Source organism: Trematomus bernacchii, unplaced genomic scaffold, assembly GCF_902827165.1.
Source record: "Trematomus bernacchii unplaced genomic scaffold, fTreBer1.1, whole genome shotgun sequence".
In the NCBI taxonomy this organism is placed as follows: domain Eukaryota; kingdom Metazoa; phylum Chordata; class Actinopteri; order Perciformes; family Nototheniidae; genus Trematomus; species Trematomus bernacchii.
The window spans coordinates 11,161,773-11,188,931 of NW_022987828.1; the positions used below are offsets into that span (position 1 = coordinate 11,161,773).

Consider the following 27,159-nt stretch of genomic DNA (forward strand, 5'->3'; position numbering starts at 1 on the left):
ATACTGAGAGAAACAAAGAGACACAGGCATGTAGAAAACCTCTGTGGATCCAGAATGAGAGGGGTGTACATACGGGGGTGGATGGTGGAGCGTTATTGTCTGTGATGTACTGGGAAGATTCACTGTAATCAGTCTGTTCTTCCTCACAGTTTCATAACTCTCAGGTCAGCGCGACACACACACATGCCAGAGTGTGTGTGTGTGGTTGGTGTAGAGTAGTGTTCTTCACTGTAAACCAGCCAAGTATAACGACTGTCACATTGAATAAAGTATGAATTGTATCCTTTTTCTTTTAGTGAAAATGATTATAATCATTTTGACAAACAGTAATCTAACATTTCTTATATTAAAAACCAGGAAACATAAGATTACCTCTGCGGTTAGATGGTATAAGAGTTTACATTTTCCCTGCAATGCAATCCGACATAGTTTGTTTTCAGAGTCCATGATATGTTTATGCAGCACCCCCCATCTATTGTGAGTTGCCTACAATGCAGTCAGTGACGAGCTGAGGAATGCTATGGAGCAGCCAAGTGGTGAATCAGCAGCTAAGCTAACCACAGCATGCACTTTAACCCCCCAGTGTAATAGTTTCGAGGCTTTAGGGATCAGCTCATCTCACATGATAAACACAAGAAACCCTCTCGAGTTATCCTCTTCGTCTCTGAGTCTGAAGCACTGCTGCCACCTGGAGGACACAAATGGAAATGTTAACATACAGTATATACTACTGAGACATACTGCTGTCCAGGGGCAGATCTAGACAAATATTCATGGGGTGGCAAGAGGGTGGCAGGAGATTTTGAGGGGTGGCATCCCCTGGCAGAAGTATATGCTGATTTAATAGCAGTCATATCAATCAATGTTAACTTGGAAAGCCACAATATTGATATTTTAACTCAATAACATTAGGTGACATTATTGTGGCACATCAGTAAAGCCTTAAATAGAAATATATAAGGTGGCAGACATCATTTAATGATTTCTAACTGAATGAGTTTGTTTCACTCTTAGACCAGCAGGGGTACCAAATCTATGCAGACTGCTGCAATACGTACATTAATTAACTGCCTCATCGATGTTTGTCTGAATGAATATGATAATATTAACAATCATATTATTCCCATCAGCTGTCAATCACTGTTATGATTCGCATATTCATTTATTATTGAATAAACTATATTTTTGGAGGAGTTAATGATGAATGTTCCTCAAGATGCTTGCTCACCCTCCTTCAAATTTGAAGTAATTATACTATCATATATCAAAATTCAAAAGATTCAAAGGAATAGTTCAGCGCTTTTTTGCAAACAGTTACAACCTTGACTTTACATCAGAAAGAACAAACATTAAAGAAGTGACTAACTGCATCAGTTAGGGTTAAAAAACATGTATTCAGCTAAAACATAAACATCGCTGCAGTTATTATCCAGTGGAAAGTCCTTACCTACTGGCCTACTTAAATCAAAGTGGTTACTTTTCTTTGGCTGGGCAGTGTAGTTTTACACACCGTCTTATTTGACTTTCTCAGGACTTAAAACAGTTTTTTGGGGGCAGACCCCCACAAAGAAGAAAAATGTTATACACACATACAAGGTCATCATCTTAACAGTTTGTTATGCTCATCCGTGAGCAGAGCATCAAGTTGGCATGCCTATAACAGCTGAATGCGGCGATTTTCATCTTGTTCAGCAACACGCCTCACAAACTGATTAAGTTCCAAAGCTTCAGTGCGTTTTGATTCAATGCTGAGTACAGCCAAACTTGACAGTCTCTTCTCTGTCATTGTAGACCGCAAATACCTCATTCCTTCCGTCTGCTTGGGTCTGAATGCTTCTCGTTTTGCGCCATCCCGTTCAAATGAAATCGCCGCCAATCATATTTCCACTTAGAGGTTTTCTCTCATAAATGTCCGATGAGCCACAACTTTTCTTTCAAAACAAAGCGGGGGAGTTAATTCTATTGAGTAAAACGTTTTACACGAACTATGGAGAAATGTCGCCAACATTTATAATCAACATTTAAAAAAATATTATTAATAAATTAATTGCCTACATTTAGGGTGGCAAGGCATTTTTCTGAGGTGGCCCCGTGCCACCCCGTAGAACCGCCACTGCTGCTGTCACTGTCTCTGATTGTTAATTCATGTCTAATTGTTGTATATTTTCTACTCTTATTCCTCTTAAACTAGTTGTATACACCTCATGTTTCTTTTAAACTTGTTTTTCATTTCTACTTCTGTATTTATCTGTACTTTCTTAGTGCTGCTGTAACGCCTGCATTTCCTATATGGAGATAAAGAAGTCTTATCATATCTTTAATGTAACTGCTATTTGAGTTCAATTCAGCAGTCTTATAAATATGTAAGATTTTAAAGCTGCTTTTAAAAAATCACTTACATGCTCGCTTCCTGAATAAAGAGCCTCTGAAGATGAAAGTCTAGTTGCCATTTAAATGTCAACTGTCTTTGAAAAGCCTTTTGTACTCTTGTCGTTCTTTTATTTGAAGTGTTTGTCTGGCGCTGTGTGTGTGTCTTCCCACGCAGCGTTTAGAGGATGGCAGCCCCTCTGCAATCTCACAGCCACACGTGTTGATGTCTGGAGTTATTGTGAGTGTTTCTGCTGTGTGTGTGTTTGCAGATGCGTCAAGGGGCTTTCCTGGTCAACTCGGCACGGGGGGGTCTGGTGGATGAGAAAGCTTTGGCTCAGGCCCTGAAGGAAGGCCGGATACGGGGGGCCGCCTTGGACGTCCACGAGTCGGAGCCTTTCAGGTGATTATCATCAGAGCTTTCATTGATTCAACTGACTGTTAAAACATATTTTAGTATTTCATCGCTAGAATCACACATTTATAGGACATAGCAACTCCTAATAGACCCTAATAAGTGACGGAAATGGATGCCCAAATCGAAATGAAATCAAGACAATCTCGTTAGAAAAAGGCTTTCTTTTTCATATCATATTTACTTTTTTCTCTCCATATTTCTGTTGAGCAGTTTTTCCCAAGGTCCTCTGAAGGACGCCCCCAACTTGATCTGCACCCCCCACACCGCCTGGTACAGCGAGCAGGCATCACTGGAGATGAGAGAGGCCGCCGCCACAGAAATACGCAGAGCCATCACTGGTACACTGACTTCTCTAAATGCATTTCACATTTAAGCTGCAGTCCAAAAAGTATGGCATAGGTATTTTCCTTATCCTCCATCATGACGTCAAAAGAAACATCTGTAAGAGAATTCATTAAGACTTAGGAAAAGACAACCATGGTGCTAAGGGAGTACAACTGCTCTTACACTATGCAAATGATGTGATGATGGATTTCATTGTTCCTTTTTGAAAAAAAAGCTTTATTTACAACACATAGTACACAAAGTAAGGTATCCTGTCCAAAAAGAATCCAACCTTTACAACTAAACAGCCACAGCACATTAGGTTAATGGTTAAGTTGACTTTGAATTTTGTTGCAACAAGGAATTGTTGGACGGCATTATCCCCTGTTCTTGGATAATAGATGGTCCAGTGTACCCTATGCTAAAGGAGATTTAAAAAAGGAAGCTTTGTACCACCAGCTTTGTATTTGTATTCTTTGTACCACCAGCTTTGTATTTCCTAAACGTATTATCATAGATGCCTTATAGATACTTCCAACATGTTTTACCCAGTTAGAAACATTCCTATGCAAAAATCGTTTTTGACTGGAGCCATAGATTTCGTTTTTTCATCTCACCAATGTTTTGTCTTGCCCCGACCCAGGCCGTATTCCTGACAGCCTCCGAAACTGCGTCAACAAAGAGTTCTTTGTCACCTCGGCCCCCTGGGGAATGATGGAGCAGCAGCAGCAGCCTCAAGTTCACCCTGAGATGAACGGTGCCGCCTACAGGTAGGGGGGGCTTATGTGAAAGAACCCAGCAGGCTCAGAGACCACCTGAGAGACATCAGTACCTGCCGTAGATCAGGCTTAGACTAGATGTTCTTATGTATGTCACAATTCTCTATTCTTGAATTTTAGCCTGGGTCCTAGTTTTTGTGGCGTATTAATACATAGTAGTTGGCCCAAATGAATGAATCGCTTGTTCAGTTTAGGCTTTTGGTTTCTCAGTCTCTATATTGTCTCAACCAGAATGAACTGCTTTTCTCACACAGCCAAATGAACCGAACCATGGTACAGGCCATAGCAACGGGGGGAATGCAGGACAAATTATATACCTAATTCTCAACCAGGTAAATGAAAACTACCACTGCTGGCACACAGACCAGAGCAAATGAATACCATCATTAATATAAACCAAATCCCATTTAAATCTGTGGCCCCTTTTCCTGCTTTACACTCTTGACCCACATGTCCTGAAACCCACTGTACCCTGCCTCTCACCGATTCCCTAAACACAACCAAGGGTTCACACACATGTTCAGCTAGGTATGACACACCTGATATAAGGAGTAGAACAAATCTAAATAATGCACTTTTTTTCCTTGTTTTTTTTTTTCGACTGTAATTTTGAAGTGACGGGTTACGAACAAAAAGCAGGAATGTTTTAATTGTGGAGTTTTTTCAGAAAGAGTTATGTCATCATTACATCTAAGAAAGAAAGGAAGTGAAATTCTGAAACTTTGCTTCTTGCTGAGGGTTTTATTTGCAGTGACAGCCCCTTCCCTGACACTTGTCCTTTCAGCTCCCTGTATTTAGGAATCAGTTCACCCAAATTATGAACACATATCTCACTAGGGACTAGGGCTGTGCAATTAATCGTATTTTAATCGCAATTACGATTTTGGCCTGCCACAATTACGAAAACAACATAATCGAAAAAAACGATTATTTTGCTTTGCTAGGTTGTGACAGGGCACTGCAACATATTTGATCTAATTAATTTGTATTTATCATATTTATATATGTTTAGTAGCTTGTGGAAGTGCGCTCCAAAATATTTGTTGATCTTGTTTATTGGTATTTATTATTTTGATATTATTTATTTAAATGTATCATTTATTTAATTTATTTTTGTATTGGTTTTTCAGTTGAATTATACGCTCAGGGTAATCAACAGTTAAAAAGATACTGTTCAAATTATTATTGGTTTTAAAGTTCAATAAATGGATGTTTTCAAAGTCAATGAATAATCGTATTTAATAATCGTGATATCAATTATTGACCAAAATAATCGTGATTATGATTTTTGCCATAATCGAGCAGCCCTACTAGGGACACTATTTGGAAAGAGATATCACTGATTATTGTTTTAATGTCTTGCATCTATACCGTAAATCAACTAAATTCAGCAGAGATCTTAAAAGCTGAGCAAACAAAATCAGAGCAAGGTAAGGAAAGTGAGGAATCATGTTTTATAATTTGGGTGAATGATCCTTAAGAGTCCTTCCTTACACCAGATGTGGACTTCTTACATCATGTATTGCCTCCATGCTGCAGAGCTCCCTGACATGGTTAACTTTGCCCCTTTTTTTAATGATTTGTGATTCAATTTAAGGTTTTTTATCCCCAAAGTACATCATTATATATTTATCAGATTTCATGTGTTGATTCTGTATTTCTTAAGTAGCAGTAACTATAAAGCCCCACTTCACACAGTAATGATCAGGTGCAAAAAAAGGTTGTCCAACTTTGTGGTGGGAATTGTTTTTAAATGAATGATTGATGACTCACCAAACAGCAGCAGACGTTAAACAGTTTTCCCTCTGCTCTTCATCGCGCCTGTTGATCCTCTCCTCTCCCTCCCCAGGTTCCCTCCCGGTGTGGTGGGCGTGGCCCCCGGCGGGATCCCCGGACCGATGGAGGGGTTGGTGCCTGGGAGGGTGCCCATCGCCCATACCCTGCCCCCCGGTACCCATCCGTCACAGGCCCCCTCCCCCAACCGACCCTCCAAACATGGCGACCCCATGAGAGAGCACATGACTGAGCCTTAGGACTGCTGCTGTTACCGAGCAGGGGGCTGAAACCAACTTCAACTAAAAAAAAAATAAAACCCAGCAACCCCACCAACCGAACCATCCGACTGTACGCTTGACTTCAGCCATCTGAACCCACCAGCAGACTGCCTGTCGGGCAACGTTTCAACGATTTATTTTGTATGAAACCACAGCCCCAGTGAGGACAGTGGACACACAGTGGTTATAACACACCTGAGATGGTTATTACACACCTGAGCTGCCACACTGAGATGGGACTGACCGTCAAACTCATGCAGATCTGAGACCTCCCCTCCCCCATATCTGTTTCTGTTCTTCGTTGATTTAAGTGATATTTTAATCTTTATTTCTGAGTATATTTCAGGGGAGATTCCTCCTGATTTCTGGGACATGTTGACATTTCCACATGCAGGATGGACATCTGACCCCCCCCCCCTCCCCCCTCCCTGATTTAAAGGACAAGCTTGAAGCGACAGTGACTTCATAAACTTCCCCTTATTCCTCAGTTTCGCCCATTTCAGCGCAGACATGTCTTGTGTTGATTTTTTGCTTTTTTACTTTCTTCTGTTTACCCTATATTCTGTGTTTATGTTGCAAGTGAATATCAGTTTTTTCTGTTCTTCAGTGTTTGAAAATGAATGAATTTACAGTTACACGTATGTTTAGCAGACCAACAGCAGAATCTGCCGTCTCCATCAGAAATCTGGACTCCATCTTTGCTTTTTCCTTAATCATCGTGGCTGGTGGCCCCTGAATGTAGAGCCAAGATGTGTGCCAGGACATGTGGTTTCCAGTTCCAGAAAGAATATTTCAGCCCATTAACTAAAAAACGACCCTTTGAAACCAAAAAAGGAAAAAAAATCAGACTGCCATTTGTGGTTAGATATTGTACGTTGAGTGTATAACATCAATTACATTTAGCTGTGGTATTTTCCAACGCGGCTGAACTGAGGTACCCACGATATTTGGCCTGAACAGTGTCCCAAATATCTGCATCCAAAGGACCGACAGTACGTTACAGCTCCAGTTAGCGAAGTAGGGAAAACAAAAACAGCTTACTGACTCAGGAAAAAAGACATCTGTCCAAATCGGAATTAAAAGAAAAACTGGATTCTTGCTTTCCATTACTCCACCTCTTTCTCCATTGTGGTATTTTTTATATATCAAATGTATGTTTTTGATGTTCAAGGTTTTCTGTCCTGTTAGATTTGTATTGCCTTGTTAAATGTTCTTATAATCATAGTCTGATGTGAGCGACCACTCCCTCTCCTCCTATAGTTTCCTCCTATTTGTTTTTCTGCTCTAATGAAATCCAGCTGTGGCTCTCGGAGGCAGAGCGTCCTCCGTGAACAACCGCCGCCACATCCACCCCTTTTAGCCCCGTGACGTTAGCAAGAGACGGCTGCTAGCAGATTGTTTGGTTTTTAGTGTGAGTATTTGTATTTGTTTCTTGTACAAGGTGAACATATAGCATACAGTGCAGCTGGAAACAATAAATAAAATGTACTGTTCTGATTGATGATTGCCTGTGTGGGATATTTGTTTGTTTTCTGGACATGTTTAACACTTGCTTAAAAAACAATTAAAAGGGGTTTCAAAGTCTGGAACTGTCAATGTCGGAAAATATTAATTGTGCAACAGGTTTTAGAAATACAGTTTCTATTAGTCCTATTTTCAAGAGGATGTGTAATCCATGAGTTGTGATGTAGATAAGTTGTATATTTGACAGACATTCAGCCTGGATCTGGCTGCTCCTTCTTGCTACGTTGCAAAATGTGCCAGTCCGAAGACAACGCTTATGTCACCAAGCCGTCGCTCTGAACCACAGAAACTTCTGAATTTCCATAATAATATTCATAATAAATAGAAATAGCATTAAAATCAGATGAAAAGGTGTGTCCTGCTTGTTCAGTTAAAGGGGACCTATCATGCAAAATGCACTTTTGTACGTCTTTTATACATGAATATGTGTCCCCGGTGTTCCAGGGAACTCACCAAGTGTCAGAAAACACAACCCTCTCTATTTTCCTCCATACCCAAATCTCTAAAAAATGGGCTGCAACGGATCTGATAAAAACTGATCCAGATTTGAACACTGTCCTGACGTCAGGACAGTGGCACTACGGCTATTGGGCCAACTCCACCAATCAGGAGGAGACAGCCACGGACATTGCAGTTCGAAAGCGCTGGAGACGCTGTAGTACATATGCCAGGCCTCTAGATGGTGCTGTTGCTCACAGAATCAGCCCAGAGCTAGAAATTGTCAAATTGAGCAAAATGAGGCATGGCTAAAATGCATGATCTGTTTGGTATTTTGAAAAAAAAAAAGTATAAATATGCCTTATATAGGTATGGTCCTACACTATATTATTCAAATATAGCATGATAGGTCCACTTTAAGTAATACAACGGTGCATTGATTTGATGTCACTCGGTCACATGGCGTTGAAACTGTTGAAAATAAATTCGACATTAAACAGACGGCTGTTTTTTTTTCCTTAAAATATTATTTTAATTATAAAAGAAGCGAGAGATGTATGTCTTAATTATCCAATGTAGTTATAACATAGGGCATGGATTGGTAGTCAATGGGTAACTTGACATGAAAGCTATTAAAGGGATTGAGACTGTTGATTTGTTCAACAATATTAATGTATAAGGTGGACTAAAATTCAATAAAAATGGTACATTGATTTTGGTTTATAAGTTCCCATGATATCATATAAAATAGAAGCAGCATTGAAATGATATACAACAAGGTGTGTCCCGGATGTCTTTTGCAGTTATACAATGCTACATTGATTAGGAGTCATAAGGTCAAATGATATGGAGGATATTAAAAACACCCAAGAGTTTTCCATTAATTAGTTTTCACACGTCTCGACTTTGTATGTATGATCTTTATAAGAAACTTTACGTGTAAACGCTGATATTCTCTGTATTTTCTAGGGGATGTATCTGAATGCATGAGAATAGAAGTGATTTCTGCCTTCCTAGTGCACAATATAAATTGTTATTATTGATGTGTTTGACTCCATAAGCATTCACACATTTAAGTATTAAACATTGAGCGTTATGGATGAGAAAATGAAGTCTTAACATAGGCTCTATATCTAAACACATGGTTACGATATATTTGTAGATGTTGGAGGCAGTGGCCAATCTGAATCTTGTGGCCTTCTCTGACAATGCTGTCAGAATCATCTCATTACCTCTGTTTAAACAAATACAATAAAGAGATAACAATACATGACATTTTTTATGACATACTATAGCATATGTACTTTTTACAGAACATACCATTCTATAATTGTTGTGACAATCTTTTATAATGTTTGACAAACTGTACTATGATGTTTGACTGCATAGAACAGCATTTACTATAACATGTTAAGCCATAATGACATTTTTAGGATTAGTTGAAATGACTACACTATTATATTTTGAATCACATTTGTTTACGGTTAACTAACTATACTATGTTTTTATCAATGTAAATCACAGAATAAACTAAAACATGAACTAACAGAATTGATTTCTAAGAACATCAGACAAGAAGCAGTTTAGTTGGACATTTATTTTGCCTGTTCATTGCGTTACACTCTGTATAGTGAAGTCAGGCCTAAATCCACACACCATCATAGTCACAACTTGCATCATAAATACAAAGCAACATACAGGAGATGCTCAAATGAAACAGGAAAGAGGTTACAGTACGCAATGGCAAGAAAAAAAACGAAATGCAAAAACATTCACAGCAAAAAAAGTAACTTGTTTTTTCTTCTGTCAGCTTTGGTTTTATATGTTGCAGTCTCACAATGACCTTAATCACAAACTTAAAGGAGGACATGAGGACAACAAACAGAGGAGGTGAACTGACGTGTACCATGACCTTGACAACAAATGCTATGAGGGAAAAAAGGGACAAAGAGGAAATAACAAACAACGCTGTGACGTTATGTTGACATTAAATGTGTCTCTCACTCTGCCTGCCCAAAAGAAAAGCACCAGATTTGAGGCATCCAGATGAGGTACTAAATCGCACGCAATAACGCAAGTAAACTTTTCACTGATGGTGATGATTGGTTCCTTTCCTCACAGCAACAGTGTTTCTGTGCAACGTGTCTTCATCAAGATTGAGAGAATAATTAACAAAACCACAAGTTTCCAAACAATAAATATGTAGAGTAATTTCAGAGAAGAGAAAACACACACACACACGCAACTTCAATCAGTCTGAAAAAGGTCAACCAAAGATCCAACATGAATGTTTGTGTGCGAAGATTGAGTGTAGATTTGACTTGTAAAGGGGAAATCTCCCTTTTCCAAGAGCTTCATATATGACCTTAATTCAAGCAATGATACTGTATTTATATAGAAATGTTTTTTAATAAATGTGCAGTGCTTATTAGTAATAAGGATTAAAGTCATTTAGTATTACACAATCTCTGGTTTTCTACAGATAATATTTATTGGCTTTGTCCCTGCCCATTCAGAAAAAAAAACTTAACAAGCCAAGTCTTAAAATGGAAAAAGAAACATCAAAAAGATCAATTTGGAAGTGTGCTTTTCTCAGTGCCCACACTGAACAGATATAAATGCTGGTATATTTCCTTATACTCTTTTTAAAACAACCACATGCATTTACATCTATGGATCGAGAATCCTTTATTCCTTTACATTTGAAAAACAAATCAAAAGGTTGTTTGCATTCGTAAACCTTTGTCTCGCAGCAGTTTGTCAGTCTCAGCGTTTTCAGAGTAAAGTGTTGCACGTGTTTTTAGGTGTCTGTCCGAGTGCCTGCGTGTGATAGAAGAGCAGCAGTGTCTCCTGTCAGTGGGGGGGGGGGCTTGGTTCCCTGTCCTCTCCTGAAGGCTTTCACAGTTTGTCCGTGTCAGGAAAGAAAAAAAAAAACTGTAAGATAGAGGAGAGGGAGGAGTCCTGCCCCCCCCCTCCCAGCAGACCGCCTCCCTCGCCTCGCTTCAGTTCTGTCACTCGTCTTCATCGTCCTCCTCCTCCTCTCCGTCAGACAGAGACGCGCAGGGGCGGATCTGCCGGTACCCGTCCAGCCACTTCTCCACCATCTGGGTGACCAGAGGGTGGTTGCGACGTCGTGAGCTCTTCTGAAGAGCCACCAGCACCCCCCCCTCCGTCACACAGCAGTCCAGCCACTCCCGCAGCAGCTTCTCCTGCTGCTCCTCGTTACCCATCTGCAGGGGGACAGATACCACCATCAGTGGGAGCCACATTGATAGTAGAGTAACAAATAAACTCAAGTAGATACGTTTGTAGCGGACTCTAAGGGAGCAATTCAGCAGTTTGTGAGGTTCAACACTAGCAATCCACTCATGAGCCTTTTCTGTGATGTACTATTTTCACACTAACAGTTTGTTACTATGGAAACAGAATGCTGGGAGTAACTGCTTCCAACTGTTTTCATGTTGAGCTTTAGCTGCGTGGATAAAAGACACATGTAGTCAAAGATAGAAGCCCACAACATTTTATGTTTAAGAAAATGTATAAGAAAGCGTAATTAGACAGTATGAAGTTGACTTTTGATTGTGTTCTGGTTTTATGTTTCAGTATTTGTAAGCAACTGTGACTGAAAGAATATTGCTTTTATTTTACTTTATTTCATTCCTTTAGTTTTTGTAAGAAGGGGCAGGTCAAATAAGATGTTCTTCTCCCTGCTCCTTTCCACCATGCGCTATAAAAACAACAACCAGTATAAGTGTACATGTTTTGTTTTAAAATAACTGCCATGTGTGGAATAAACAAATAAATAAAGACAAATTCAAGACAAACAAGAAATGTGTAGACACTAAAGGGGGGGGGGCCTTACTTCCTGCGCTGAGAGGAAGTGGATGTGAAGCAGCTTCCTCTCGCTGTCCACCAGCGGCAGGAACGTCACGGTGACGTCGTCGTCGGTGTTGAGGTTGGCGCCCGCGCCGCGATTGTCGAAGCCGTCGTTCTCCATGGCAACCAGCGCTGAGAAGTGTCCCCGCGTGTAACCCAGGGCGATGGGGCTCTTCCAGCAGAAACTCTGCTCCCACAGAAGAGGCAGGTACACACCTGAAGGGGGGAGGGGGGGGACACAGAGAGGGTGTTACGTAAATATAGTAATGCACTTTAGACAAACAACTAAAGCTGCATAGTTATATAAAGTGTATAACATCGTTGGAAGAAGTGCAATTCAATTAAATGCTTTTTTTTAAATGTTTGAGAATAATGGCTTGTTTTTTAATGACCGTTTGGTTCGTGAATGCTTTCAGAATTATTTTGAATTAATCTCTTTCCCTCTCACAGCGGCACGATGAAAGGCTAATTAGTGTTAATTACCATTTCAAAAACATTGTTTTGCATTTGTCATGACCACATGGCTTCTCTCTGTGGTAACAATAATGTATTAAATCACACTTTCAAAAAGGAGAAACAAATCTGCTTTAGTGTTGGTCCTAAATCAATACAGTTACGCAATCTTCATAAACTGTACTTATTTGTGTTTATGTTTTCCTCTTTCAATAAAACTAATGATGAACAGGTTCTTTGATAAAGTTAAGAGAGGGCTAATATTGATAGGAAACAAATAAATATTTGGTAAGAAAGCCAAATTATAGCAATTATTACCTTTGAGTAAGTAAAACGTATCAATAACAAAAGTGTTCAAAATCTGAATTGCAAAAGCAATATGTTCAAAATGTATTCATAGTATATCAAGTATAAGTAAATGTTATACAGCAGAGAAACATTATGGGATTGTTTTCACAGATGAAGTAACATTTATAAAAACATTTTAATGTTAAAGTTGGTCGAGGTATTGCTGAGTTTAACATAGTATATACTGTTGCATTGTTTAATCAGTATAAATGCATTCTATTTTATAAACCATTAAATGAATATAAGAACTGGTTGTATGTCTTGTAGTTAAAATGATTGATCTGCTAAGTAACTAAAGTTCAGCAAACTATTTGTGTTACATTCACAACATATTGTCAATGTGAGCTACAGAATGACATACAGGATTTGCACGACACATGTGCTCATATTCCATATTTCCTTGGCTGCACACTGGGTCCACAATGCACACCCTTGTTTCAGTTTAGCTTCTCTCGTCTCCCAGTAATAACAGTTTGTTGTTACTGGGTGCCCCCCCCCCTCTCTATAGGTGCTGCTCTGCACCCCCCCTCTGTGTGTTTTACTCTGGCTCTCAGCAACAGTAAATCAGGGATCCATCAGGCGGGCAGCTGTCCATTACAGAGCACTTCCATCATCCCCTGTGCAACATCACGCAGCAGACAAACTGAAAACAGGCTGTTTTTACTGCGAGACCCCTCCCCCCCCCACGCTCACAGGGTCTGATGGTTTACACATGTTCACGTGCGTCTGGATGTGTGTGTGAAACACTTCACAGCATCCACAGTGTAATGCATTTACTTAAGTACTGCGCTAAAGTTCAAACTATGCTAGGTATTTGTATAAATGCAACTTAATTCTTCGACTCCACTACGTCTCAGAGGGAGAAATGTGCTTTTTACTCAAATACATTTGTCCAGTAGCGTTGGTTACCTGAACATTAAGATTACACTTTTCTTCCTGTCAAGTGAAAACAATGCATCTCGAAATTTGCAAACTTTAAATATATATTCTGATAAACAAGAAAATGAAGGGTTGGGAAAACTCTCCTAACTCTTAAGCTAAATAATCTAGTTATTCTCTCAGATGCACAGACAAAAGATGCTACAAATAAATGATGATATTAGAGAATGTGATGCATTTCTGTTTAACAACCAAAGAGAATACAGTTAAGCACGACCTGACTTACTTACTTTACTTGGGTAACGTTTTGAATGCAGGACCTTTACTGGTAGTACAGTATTTACAGTACTTTACTTCAAGTAAATAATTACAATACTTTGTCCACCACTCCCTCCTATAAATAGGCATGAGTGTTCTGTTGTTTATGTTATTTTGAGTCACACAGCCCAAAATACTTCCTTAAGGAAAGAAACTAGCCTGAAACATGTTGTAAACAGTTACTGACAGTGCAGAGGGGCAGTTATGTCTGCTATGTAAGCTATGCAGACACATGTAGGCTGGAGCTGTTTCACAGAAGAAGTGTAGTCCTTATACGGCCACTGGCATGGAGCTGCACTCCACATTCAAATATGATTTCTCATGACAGTGAAAGATCTCCTCACCTTGAAAACGGGTGTACCCAAGCGTCTCTCCACGGAAACTTTTGTAATACTTCACTCCATAGACGATAATAGGCCTACGAAGTATGTGTGCAAGAACAAAAATGTGGGTCTGCTCCAAGCTGGATCCAGGCTGCAAAGAAAGTACGACACAAAGGGGAAAATGTAGTTAAAAAGCCGGGGTTTTTTTTAACCTACAAGGCATGGAGTCGTGAATACTGTACATTCCCTCTGCCAAGTTACCCCAGCAAGTGTTAAAACATGAAAAAACTCACACAGTTACTGCGCTTTCACACCCAGATATAATAACAACCCGCCCAAAATACTTAGTCAGTGAGGTCACACAGAGCGGTGAGAGGCAGAGAAGTGCTGATGACAGACAGGATGCACTTTCACAGGGCAGAACAGATTAAGTATACTGCGGTAAGAGCAGTAAAGCTTCTTGCATAATTCATACATCATTAGTGTGTCACATTTGAAGCACATCAAGCTCCTGTCCTCCATATTAATGTGTGTGTTTGCTTTCATGTGCATGTACCTGACTAGCCAGGGAAAGGATGAAAGCCCAGTCCTCCTGCCACTGTTCCTCCCGAAGGGAAAAGTGCAGGCCGAAGCTCTGGGAATACCACGACTCCCACTCCTTCCAGCGCGTGTAAAACCTGCAGACCACACACACACACACACACACACACACACTGTTATGTCTGTTGACATTAATTGACCTCTCTGTGCAGAAAGGCGTGTGACTGCTATTCATCCCTGTTGGGGTTTAGGTTGCATGGCAATTACTCATTATATCTAAATAGTCATTTTCTCACTGCAAATCCCAGAGTTTAGAAATAGACATGAGTCACACTGGGCTGTTGTGTTCCTGTAGAATACGGCCTTAAATTGTTGCAGTGCTTCTGACTTTACACTCGGGTAAGAGAGCATTAATCTCCTCTAAAATGTGTGCGACTGGTCTCCCAGTCAAAGCCTCTCAGTTCTAGATCAAAGTCGCAGATCTCTGCATGAGCCGGCAATCCAGATTTTGGATTCTTGGATTATATCCCGACCTCTAAACCACAATTTCCAACATAGTCGTGCAAGGCCAAAGAAAGCAAAACATAACTTGAGACCACTGAAGGTTAAGTTTCAGCTGTTTCTTTGTGCTTGACCAAAATACTAAAACTTAACCTGCAAAATGTTTAACCTTACTGTGTAAAACAGTCTAAACTAAATGTTTAAAGGGGACCTATCATGCAAAATGCACTTTTGTACATCTTTTATACATGAATATGTGTCCCCGGTGTTCCAGGGAACTCACCAAGTGTCAGAAAACACAACCCTCTCTATTTTCCTCCATACCCAAATCTCTAAAAAAGGGGCTGCAACGGATCTGATAAAAACTGATCCAGATTTGAACACTGTCCTGACGTCAGGACAGTGGCGCTACGGCTATTGGGCCAACTCTCCACCTATCAGGGGAATGTGGGGTTGGGCCACGGCCGGCCATTGCCGCTCGATAGCGCTGGAGACGCTGTAGTACATATGCCAGGCCTGTAAGTGGCGCTGTTGTCTGCCACAAAAGCAGCGAAGAAGACTTGGTTACCATGGTTACCCTTCTGTTTATTCTCCGCTGTGGCTTTCTTTCTCCCTCCCCGAGGCAAGCGTTTGCTCCCGCTGCTTTAATTCAATGCAATCCCTCCCCGTCGAGGCAAGCACTGTAATTCTCTCCGGTTAGTCCACCAGCAGATGACAAACACCCACCTCTCCGCCTCTTCCAAGGAACGAGGGGACCGTGCGGCAGAGTTTCAGTTTCAGTTTCTTTCGCCGGTCAAGATGTCCGTTAAAGTTTAAATCTTCCGGACAAAATTAGAAAAGTGCCGGTCAAAGGTCTTCTTTGTTATTTATTGAGCTTTAAAACAAATGAATAACGACTCTATATAATAAAACACGGAGGACGGAGATCTCTTTTTCTCCCCCTCTTCTGACAGCCCAGCAGCTGATCAGAGCACGTCTCACCTCTCCTGCAGGGGGGCGTGGTCTCACAAAATCAGCCCCGTAGACAGCAAACACATAGAGCGAAATGAGGCATGGCTAAAATGCATGATCTGTTTGATATTTCGAAAACAGAAACGTATAAATATACCTTATATAGGTATGGCCCTACAATATATCATTTAAATATAGCATGATAGGTTTCCCCAAGATTAAACATGGCTGACACACGCATGTTTTGCTAAAACTGCAATGGTCTAGAATTGTATTAAAAAAACGTACCTTTGGCCCAAATAAAGATGTTTGCTAATTAAAAACACTTTTCTACCTTTTGGTGCATTGTGTCATTCAGTCTCCTAAACATGGTATAAACATGCCTGAGACTAGATGCAGGTCAGCACGCCATGCTGCTCACAGGTTGAGTCTTAAAGGACTATAAACACTCAGTATCTGTGCTCCCGGGGTCTCACCAGTGGGAGCAGTCGTGCAGGCTGTCGTGGAGGGTCTTGCGGAGCACTGAGTCTTTGTCGTAGATGCCCCATGTGGCCTGCAGCACTGAGTCCAGCAGACAGTCCCCGGCCGTGCGGTTCCACAGGGCGTACAGCCGGCTGTCCAACCTGGTGGCCAGCTCCAGGGACCAGTTGATGATGGGAGACTCCTCTTCAAGCTCTGCACAAGGACGAAGGAGAAGATCAGGACCGTTTGTCTTTGCAACAACTCAGTGGTATTAACAGTTTTTACCTCAAAGGGAACACATATTTTGTAATTACCCTGAGAGATAGTTCTTCCATACAATAATGAAATGGGCCTTTTTTTCTTCATTTATTTTGTATTTTATTTGTAATGTTATACTATCTTTAAGGTTTTGTTATTTATTTAGATTTTTAGGCTTGCAAAGATGTGATGTGTGTGTATTACGATTCATCAGTTTCTTTTTCTGTGTAACTCACAGGATGTCCAAATAGCTCTACATGTACACCACAAAACAGATAGTCTGGAAATGTCCTAGTAGGTACAAAGACACATCTAACCCAGTGCCTCCAAATCAATGTGGCATTGTATTACTACACTGTAAAAGCAGGACAAACATCTTCTTACTACATTTTGGTGCTTTTTCTATTTTATTATATAATAATAATAATAATAATAATAATACATGTGTTTTATATAGCGCTTTTCCTGGTGCTCAAAGCGCTTAAATATAAAATGAATATATGAATATTGTTATAAGAATTCAGCAGTTTCTTTTTTTAAAGTCTAATGTCTGTTCAATATCTTTCAAAAGCTCGTCACTAGGTCATCAGAAAAGGTTTGGAACATCTATGTATTATACTTGAGTGGCGCAATGTCACTAATTTGGGCAAGTTAGCACAGAGAAATCGAAGATAATGTTGGTTTTGTGTCATTCAAAGGGCAGTGAAAACCTGTGGTTGAGATTAAGGATTGTCTCATTGAGTCAAGGTGAAATAAGGGTTTCTGTATCTTTGGAAATATATTGTAGTGCCAAAAATAAGGCCCAGGTGACTAATTTAACATGACACCCATGTAAGCAAGAAACTAAATAAAGAACAGTTTTGAATACAAAACCATGCCTTTTTGTTTATATTTGTACATGTGTGGGCTGAGGCTAAATACAAATCATTACATGGGGATCAGAGAAATCCCTCAAACTCAATTAGGATGATTAAGGCAGAGGCAGCAGCTCCACACGATAAGGACAGAGCGCCTGGCAGAGTGACAAGCAGGAAGGCAAAACGCTGTGCTGGCGAGAGGGAAATTACAAGTTATATATCACTGTCTGTATTAGGCAGCTTTCCCACTATAGTATACAGTTTGAGAGGGGGCTCCCAATGTTTGCCATTCCCCTCTATTGTAGTCATCTTGGAATCGGGTTTCTCTTTCTCAAAGCAATTGCATCCATATGTAAGCACAGCGTGTGATTGGTGTAACTGCAACACAAAGTCAGGAAGTGGACAGAGTAAATATTTCACCTTTTTGTACGTCTCGGTCCAGCACCTCATCAAACAGCTTCTCCTGAACTGCTGGGGGCAAGTCTTCAATGTCTGACGCAAAAAAAAGGGTATTATAAATAATGACACGGAGAGCACAGTCTGAGTTTTATTAATCATTTTGATATTTTATTTAAACTAGCTATTATTCTTAACTGAAATGATTTAAAGGCCAACTAGAATTTTTGTTTCTGGCATGGCTCATTTCAACTCAAGCCACCATGTTTTGTTCTTTCCACAATGGCCACTGGCTTTCACTGCATGCTCCGTGCTCTTGTCAACACAGAGGCTTATTCTTCAGCTAAAATAAAGGAATGCAGTGACTTTGTGGAACTGAACAGAATGGCTTTCTATAGTGGCCATACGCCAAGGTCTGCATTGTCAACACATAACAAAAATCTTTAGCCTAACCACCAGCAACATAAATAGCTATTCCACACAATGAAGCTCAACTGAAATAGCACTGAATGCATGACATTTTACACATTCATTAGCAAAATGGCTAAATATATCTTTGTAATGAACAAGAAACATGCATTTTTGCGGTGATGGTATACTCCAGTATGCAAGAACAATACTCAAACAGTGAGCCAGGCGTAGCCTCCATCTTCTACAGTTGGAATCAGACAACCATAGCATTATGTCCAATCAGCATCCAAACAACTAGCAATTTCACAAGCCACAAGTAAACAAAACAAGCATTCTGTCACACACTTGGCAAGCCAGAGGGGAGGGCTAGACTGGGTTTCTGTCAGCCACAGAGTTTTCACAAAACCCAGAAACCATACTTTCTGGACAGCTGCTGGAATTCATGCTATGACAGTCATGCTTATTGTTTTAAGACAGTTGCATATTTGTTTGTGGTGCTGACCTGCAGGCAGGGTGAAGGTCACCAAGTCAGTGAGAAAATAGCAGGTGAAGTCTCCCTTGCGCTGGTGAAGAGACGCTGCCACCTCTCGACGGATCTGCTCCGTGAGCTCAGGACACACCATGGCAGGGATACACTTGGCTGCCTGTTGGGACACCTGCACAGAGAGGGTGGGAGGAAGATACAAGTACTTTATAAGAGAATATAAGACAGAGGTAACCACAAAATAATTCAAATAAGAAGAGCTGTTTTAACTTATGCCATAACAGATTTTAAGGTAGTTTAGCTGCATGATTTAAGGTGTGACATTACTAAAAAGGCTAGAGAGAGAAATAAGGAGGAACATATGCTTAACTACTACTGGATGATGAGCTGACAGAATCTCAGATGTCTTGGTGCTTAAATACAATTCTGAAATAAGGAAGCTTCGTGGAGATACCAATACAAGTAATAATACTAATGAAAGTATTTGCCTTTTGGCTTAAGCTAGTGATGGCTGCTGATAGCACATATAGCAAAAATACATTTAAATTCCTTTTCCGGCACAGTTGACTCAGAGATCTAATTTCACTTGTACTAAATCTAATCTCAGAATAGAAGTGTATATATGTGTGGTGTTCGAGCAGATGTCAGCTTTGGCGCTTTTTCGGGGGCATGAACCAGCGGTTACTCACTGACCCCCTTAGAAAAAAGAACTGGGACAGACAGTGTGGGAGGAGAGGTGTGTTTACAGATAATCTGGGATCACAGTGCTGACGGTAAGTGAGCTGCAGCCAACCTCAGCACAAGCACACTGCAGACGAACACACACATACATCAGCTGTCTTGTTGCACAGACACACCAGAGAACCCACATTTTTATCAAAATACTCAATATAAAAATAATTAAAAACATAAAAACGTTGTAAATAAAGGAACGGCTATCATACTCCCGCAGGCACAGAGAGAGGAGCGTGTCTCCTTCCTCTCTACAGACCATTTGCCCTTGTCAGTCCTCCGGGCTGATCTCATTGGACGTTGAGATTAAGAGACTTCACAAGAAAAAGCTGCATCAACGCTGACCCAGAAACAAGCTCTGCTGCAATCATAACCCTGATTCAAGGGGGTAATTTCCACTGGAGACCATGGCTTTGAATTTATTTTTTAAATAACAGGCGAAATGGGATTATGAAAAACACATTTCCATGATGCAAAACAATTTAAATGTTGCATTTGTTGAACAGAATGATCCACATTGATCTATAATCTGCCTAGTATAGATATTAGATGGCAGAGTGTAGTCGGGGGTTGCCGTGTGTTTGGAAGGTTCCCCCGTCCATCAGCTGATACCCGGGGCAGGTGGTTCCTGAACTGGACTCACAATCTGTTTGTTGTCTGCACTGACCTCTGTGAGTAACACAGCCAGCATGTCCTGTCTCTGGAAGCGGATGGCTAGGTGAACCAGCGTGAAGCCGTCATCAAATGCAGACGAGCGGTTTAATAGGCGCACCTCGTCTGATGATAGCTGCCGTGCGATGTCACCTCCCGATGACTTGTAGGCCTCCACAGCTGCCAGGTCACCTTCCACAACACCTTTCAGACAAAGAGAGGGGGAAACGGTCACATTTATAAACATTTTTTGTAATACTTTTTAATAAAAGACATAAAACAAATCAAGCAGTTTGTGCATTTTACCCAAATTAACATCATTAGTAATATATAAATCAAAAAATCTGAAAAGTGAAAATGTGTTTACTTCAATTGCATCATGCAGCCTTAAGGGTTGTACTTGTTGACAACTGTGATATCTGTACTAAAATCACATCAATGGATACAAAAATGAGTCATCTTAAGAACAAGCGTGTGCAGAGGACATTCTGTACTCATCCATTAAGTATAACATTTTAGAGAGCAGAATGTGCTTTATCTCTGTGGCAGCTGTAACAGCTTCGAGACTTCACTGACTTTGAAGTGAAGAGAAAAAGACAATAGGGGGCCACATTGTAATCTGCCAGATATTTCCCCCCCCTCTTAATCTCCAGGCTTAGATTTTAGCGTGAGGGTTGGACGATGTGTTTGATCTGACAGATGCAGGTGTTTGCTTTTCTTTACTTTTTTTGGCACAGTGTGCAAATATTACCATCTGACAAAAGCTATTTATGTCAACCACAAACACACAAACTCGAAGCGCCGATCTATTCAACGAGACATTCAAACTGTAGAGACATATTTGAATGTCTGAAGAATAAACCAGTCGTTTGCTTTGAAGTTATTATGCCAAGTAAGCTTTCCTTTAGTAATCCTATGAACTCATACACATCTGATGCTCGAGACCGCGACATTAATCTGTGCCTTCAAGTAAAAAAGGATTGAAAAAAAGGTTGCGAGCATGCAGTGTGTGGCTGTAATAGTGAACTGTCCTGCTGGGGTATGTCTTTGATTCAACTCCTAAACCAAAGCAATTGCACACACCGATTAAAGGTGGACTGAAATGGATATGTGGGTGGTCGTATGATTCATTAGACACAGAAAAAGCTCAGACCAATGCCAGCCATTAGTACTGCGATCAAAATGGCAGCAGACGCAATGAGATGAATACACATTTAGAATCTATTGAAGGAGAAACTATTTAGACAAGTGTGTGATCATGATGTAATAAATAAACTCAAACAACAACGTGTCAATTAATTCCAATGCCACAGAGCAACACAAAGTGTCTCTTTCCTTTTCTAGCATGTACAGTAAAGGCCCATGTAGTATTCTCTCGTACTTTTTGAAAGCATCAAACACTGTTGAGCTTTTGTTCTCGCGTCAAAGGACCACACACAATGCTCTGCTGCATGATCTGTGCGAGTGAGACCCAGAGAGACATGGAGTGGGTGGAAGGACTCGCTGTGCCATGTGGAGCTGGCTAGCACTGTGAGAGATGAGGAGAGAAACTACACAATAGCAGCGCAGTGTGATGAAGAGGGATCACAACCACTTTCCAAAAAACACTGTATTAGTGTGGGTGTGCCTGTTGCCCTGCAGCCGGTACTGTACCCACAGATCTTTCAGAGAACAAAAACGGCGCAAATATGCAAAATGGCATACACTTAAAGACAGAGGAGATAGGGGATGGATCAGGCTAAGTGATGCTGGTATCTTCTCTCCCACTCAGTACATGTTTTTTCTTTCAGTAATGTAGACTGTTGTGACCTCTGTCAAAAGAAAATGATCAATAGTCAGTGGTAATGTAAATTTATCATACACCGGAAGATTTGTCTGCCTAGCAGGGGTTTTCTGTTATGGCATGGAAAACAACCTTGATCATCACAGTTAACATTAAAACAGTGCTTCATAGATAAAACAAGGACATCTCCGTCTTGTGTCTTCCTTTTCTTCCTCCTACTGCAAAAGTGGGATTTTTTTATACCCTTTTTTATTTTCTTAGAACTATTTCTTTCCACAAAAAGTGGATTTATTCGTGAGTTGCTTTGGGCAAAAGCCAGAATGTAAATGTTTTGTCAGAATCTTTTTCCCTTATAATAGTGTAGACATCTGCCTCCTTTTCTCAAGTTACACAATACCATCACTCACAACAGACTGAAAACTGCACTGCAGACAAGTGGAATTATGTAAGAACTACGTCCTGAGGGCTACATCTTTACAAGTAGTGAAGATGTATTTCAACCCATTCCCAATACCTAATTGACAGGATAGCATTACCAGAAGTTCTTGTATTCCAAAAAACATCTTCAGGGATTTCCCAATTTACAGGCACAAATATGATTAATTAAATAAGAAGAATATAGTCTTCTTTCGCATCAGACATTGTCACATAGAACAGCTAGGAAAGTTATGTGGTATTATGTGTGTGGGCTCACTGACCCTAAATGAACCAGAGCCATTTATAAAGCTATAAGTTACAACCAAGCTTTTCCTGATAGGGTGTAACCACACATGTAAGCCACACCGGTTGAGTTTGGAGAGTTGATATAAGGTCATCCTGAATATAGGAGCGAAGGTCATTGCTATTGCCAAATGCTTTACAAATATATACTTTTCACTTTTCAAGGCTGACACATTTGCACATCAGTTTATGAGCAAAAGATTAAACATTGCATTGAAGTTTTATTGGGAAGGAGTGTGCTCACAATATAATAAAATAATACATTTTAGCAAGCAAAAATTCCAAATGATTCTCCTCAAATGTGAATATTTGTTGCTTGTTTTTTTGTTTACAAAGGCATTGGATTGGATATTATGGGGTGTTTCGCTGTTGGTCAGATAAATCAATCAATATGCATATGTCTACATCCTCCCTGGGAAACTATAATGGGCACTTTTCCCAGGAGCAAATGATTAGGAAACAATAGGCAGATATCAGTCATGAAAATAACCTACACTTTCACAAAAATACATGTCATGAGTCTTCTGGCAAATAGAGAGTGATTTCAAACAGTGCTTGAATTTCACTTCCTCTAAGGGACAATGGAGAGATGTCTGATCAAATAAGGAAAGCCAACACTTGAATATGCTAAAAGAGAAATCAGACCCACTCTGACCAGACGAGACTTGGTCCCAAGGGGACAAGCCACACAGGCATGAGGGAATTCATCCTGTCACATGCAGCAATAGACCAAGTGTAGGACCTAAAGCAAACTGTGATGTTTGTGTGACAGTCAGACCCGATTATCCCTTTGATTTAAGGAATGTAGCGTAATGAAAAACCGTATGACTATCACTGTGAGGGCTTCATTGGGATATCAAATACAAGCATGGCTGTCAAATTTTTGCTGTCAGTTTAACACAAAAGAATTGTCTGTCAAAGATCCATATAAGGAAGAAGGCCTGGAGGTTGAGTGGGTGTTCAGAACAAACTATACGTAGGCATGGTGAAGGCAAGAGAAAGAGTGAGATAGCAGCGTGATGGTGGGAAAAAAACAATCACTAGTTGTTCTTAAATGTTCATCCTCCGTCTCACTCCACATTCTCCAGTCTACAGTGTGGGTTGCTCTCGCTGTTTGTGCAGGGGAGTTCTACACCAGCTGAATGCAGGGGATTTCTGAACATATGCAGTATATCAGCATCAAAAGGAGGCCAATCAGAATCACCTGGACTTGGCTGAATTTTTTTTAACCATTTACCTAATGCGGAGGGTAAAACATATCAAGTATTCACACAAATTCTGGGGAATCCCATTTCACAGTCACCCAGTTCTCTGTTGGTCTATTTTACATCACTCAGATGAGTCATTGCCAACTTCATAACATAACAAAACACAAGGAAAAAACCTAAAATGCAATACATGCTACATTAAAATAATTGAAACTTACCAACACAGGCATTGAGGAAGAGCCAATCAGTCCTTCTCATCCGGTTCTTAATCTGCTTCAGTTTTTTAAAATCCACCTCCAGTTCCTCTTTAATCCCAATCCCAGCCCCTGATGCCACTTCAATCCTCTGAAAGTCCATGTTTACCTCTGACTCCCGTTTTGAGGTCGGAGGTGACCTTCTTTGGCTGCTGCTACAACCCACTACCCCCCCTAGCACGCCCCCTACTCCTTGCCCGACCACATGCCCAACAACACCCCTCCTGTTGTCCCTTTCCTGCTGATTACGTTTTGAGGAAGGTTGGTGAATCTCAGGCTCTGATGCTAGCTCAATGGGTTCAGCCAGCATACTATTTGGCCTGGGGTGATCACATACCACACACTTAAGTGCCTTGGCCCAGTTCTCGTAAGTGCAGGCGGTGCAGGTCCAGTGTTGTGCATGAGTGTTGAGCCTGTTGCGGTCATTATATTCCTCACAGGGGTCTGTAATGGTGGCTGAGGGAGCAGGACGGCATCCGGAGCCTGAGCTCTGGGGTGATTCTGTGGGGCTGCGAGGGTGCTGGGTGATATGTCCCTGATGGGCTGTGTGTTGCCCATGCTTTTGGTGTTGAGCGTGTTGCCTCTGGCATAGGCACTGGGTGCAGCGGATGGCCCGAGGCCAGTTCAAGTAGGTGCACATGTGGCATGACCACTTGCTACTAGTCTCAGGTACATCAGCAATGCGAACGCGGGGTCGGGCACTGGAGTCTGGGCAAATAAGTAGGCTGGATCCCCCCTGGGTTGGGCTGTTGCTGAGGCCTGCAGGGTCCCACTGGTGCAGACTGGCATCCAGAGGGGGGCTGCTCTTGAAGGGCTCCTCAGTGATGATAGCACCCCCGCTGGGCCTCTGAGCGCGGCACATGGTGCACTTGATGGCTGACGGCCAGTTCTCGTATGTACAGTATTCACAGGGCCACTTGGCAACCAGCTCGGTCATCGTCGCACCGACGCTGAGGGAGGCTTCCTGCTGCTCAGAGGGATCCTCAGCTCGGCAGACGCACTCTGAAGGAGATCACACAGCAAGCAGTACACTAGGGTACAAAGATGAAAAAAAGAAGGGTATTTTTGGTGAAAAACACTTAGATGGAATGCCAAATAAACATTCAACTACAATACATAATGAAAATGTTTCTGCATTCAAACTGGCAAATATGGAGCTCAGCTTTCCAATGGTAAATCTCACAGATAATGCACTATTTAAAAACAAAACAAAAACATCATGCTTTATTACAACCACCTGTGGCACTCAGGCCTTTGGGTCACTTACTGACAAACACTTATACAGTGCTGTTTGCTCTTGGTCTGGCACTAATTTGCTGCAAAAATCAAAGGGAGCAATGTTTAGAAACCCTGAAAGCAAAGTGCCAGGAAGGAGCCGGATGGCAACAGTGAATCTGAGCAGCTGTATTAAAACCTGGCACCGGCTTTAAACACATACTGTAAGTTATACACACCAGGCAAATGTGCCCTACAACCGAGCTGGGTAACAAGAGACAAGGACATATGAAACCAGACACCCAGCAGGGAGGCGCGTGACTGGTTAAGACACTTACTGATGCACTGGAATTTAATTCGTCCCAAAGCCCTTTACCCACATATGAAAGTGAATGATCCAAACCACATGTGCCGGTGTTACAATGTGAACATTATTTACTAGACAAAGGCTAATAAGCTAAAGTTAACTCGCTGGGGAAGCTCACAGAAGAGTTGGCTCTGATTGTGTTTATACCACGCCTCCAAGTTTACCAACACACTGTGAGGTATTCAGCACATTCAGAGACACGATTCCTCCGGAGCTGCACGTTTTGTAGAAAAATATCACACAAATAACTATGGGAACCTTGCCTTGAAGCTAAAGTAGTCACGTTCAACCTGTTTACTCGTGACTAGCAACTAGTTTCGTGCATACAATTCATACATTCGCCAGAAATAAATAAATAAACTCAAATGAGCAGTCGACTAGTGTCATTTGTGCTATTACACAGAGGTACACGAAGTACTCAGTTATTGTAGGAATACTATGTTACAAGTAAATGTCCTACATTCAAACCGTTACTCAAGTAAAAGTACAAAAAAGCATTGGCATCAATATATACTTTAAGTAAAAGTATGTGTTATGCAGTCAATTTCAGTATAACATAAATTACCTGTTTTGTTTATAAGTAAATGTACCTAGTTACTATACACCACTGATATTACAGAAGACAGTTCTTACCTAACAAACTAGCTCCTGACTCTATAACAAGAATTTACAGACCAACGGCGCGAGCTAGCTGTTTTGTTATTTTACATGACAACTAGGTGGTTCGGGTTGCCAGCCAGGAATTATAGCCAAGCTAGCAGCTACCATTACGGGATTATGTTTTGCCCCTGTCTGCCTGTACCAGTTGGAGGGAGGCCCTTATCAAGTCTACAAGAAGATCGCGCAATCGCTTACCTTTGCTATGTTTACACTCCTCAGTTTCCCACTGCAGCCAAAACAAATGGAGCTTCCGCGAGCCCCCCCCGCCCCCCAAAGGCAGAGAAACCCACTCCAATCTGGACTCGGGCTCCTCTCACTTGGACGACACTAACCGCATATTTACTTATTTGGGTGCCGTTTAGTTGGCAGTTAAAGGTCCATACACACCGCGGAGCAACAAACCCCCCCTAGTCCCGTTCCCTCGCTCGGTTGTTTTGACGCTTTAAATCATCTTCATGCTTCTCCCGACTCCCAAACACGAAGCTGACGGGCTTTAATGGCGGCACAGGGGAAGGGAAGCAACCGAGGCAGAGCTAAAAAATACACTACGAGGGAGAGCAGAGAGCTCTGGGCCGTGTTACAGTCAGGGGCAGGATCAGGATTTACCA

At 41.2% G+C, this 27,159-nt stretch overlaps 2 protein-coding genes across 9 annotated transcripts in view; one reads left to right on the forward strand and one right to left on the reverse strand.

Annotated features, from left to right (window-relative positions):
- Positions 1-7,526, forward strand: part of ctbp2a (C-terminal binding protein 2a) — a 65,708-nt gene extending 58,182 nt beyond the window's left edge. For 6 of the 7 annotated variants that reach the window (XM_034152337.1, XM_034152336.1, XM_034152340.1 and 3 more), the window contains 4 exons: positions 2,640-2,770; positions 2,996-3,123; positions 3,753-3,879; positions 5,738-7,526. In XM_034152337.1, the coding sequence (XP_034008228.1) occupies positions 2,640-2,770; positions 2,996-3,123; positions 3,753-3,879; positions 5,738-5,921 (570 nt within the window). In that variant the 3' untranslated portion in view covers positions 5,922-7,526. Of the gene's footprint in view, positions 1-2,639; positions 2,771-2,995; positions 3,124-3,752; positions 3,880-4,142; positions 4,221-5,737 lie in introns of all 7 variants that reach the window. The other variant, XM_034152343.1, reaches the window with a different exon arrangement.
- A 1,955-nt stretch (positions 7,527-9,481) lies between these two features.
- zranb1b (zinc finger, RAN-binding domain containing 1b) lies at positions 9,482-27,133 on the reverse strand. Of its 2 annotated transcripts, none has more exons than XM_034152263.1 (10): positions 26,747-27,133; positions 24,274-25,340; positions 20,466-20,548; positions 18,980-19,133; positions 18,091-18,162; positions 16,570-16,768; positions 14,658-14,778; positions 14,123-14,252; positions 11,767-11,996; positions 9,482-11,134 (listed from the first exon to the last, which is right to left on the reverse strand). In XM_034152263.1, exons 2-10 carry the CDS (start codon positions 25,244-25,246, stop codon positions 10,916-10,918), a joined length of 2,181 nt encoding a protein of 726 aa, XP_034008154.1. In that variant the 5' UTR covers positions 25,247-25,340; positions 26,747-27,133; the 3' UTR covers positions 9,482-10,915. The 2 variants fall into 2 exon arrangements, with proteins under 2 accessions (XP_034008154.1, XP_034008153.1); XM_034152262.1 differs by having other exon boundaries at positions 20,361-20,548.
- Positions 27,134-27,159: the final 26 nt, after the last annotated feature.

Excerpts from the sequence above, each read along its gene's own strand:
- zranb1b (XM_034152262.1), bottom strand. The coding sequence starts at position 25,246 with ATGACCGAGCTGGTTGCCAAGTGGCCCTGTGAATACTGTACATACGAG. Across the intron at positions 20,549-24,273 it reads CTTCCTCAATGCCTGTGTTG|GTGTTGTGGAAGGTGACCTG; the intron begins GTAAGTTTCAAT and ends TTTGTCTGAAAG. Across the intron at positions 11,135-11,766 it reads ACTTCCTCTCAGCGCAGGAA|ATGGGTAACGAGGAGCAGCA; the intron begins GTAAGGCCCCCC and ends GTCCCCCTGCAG.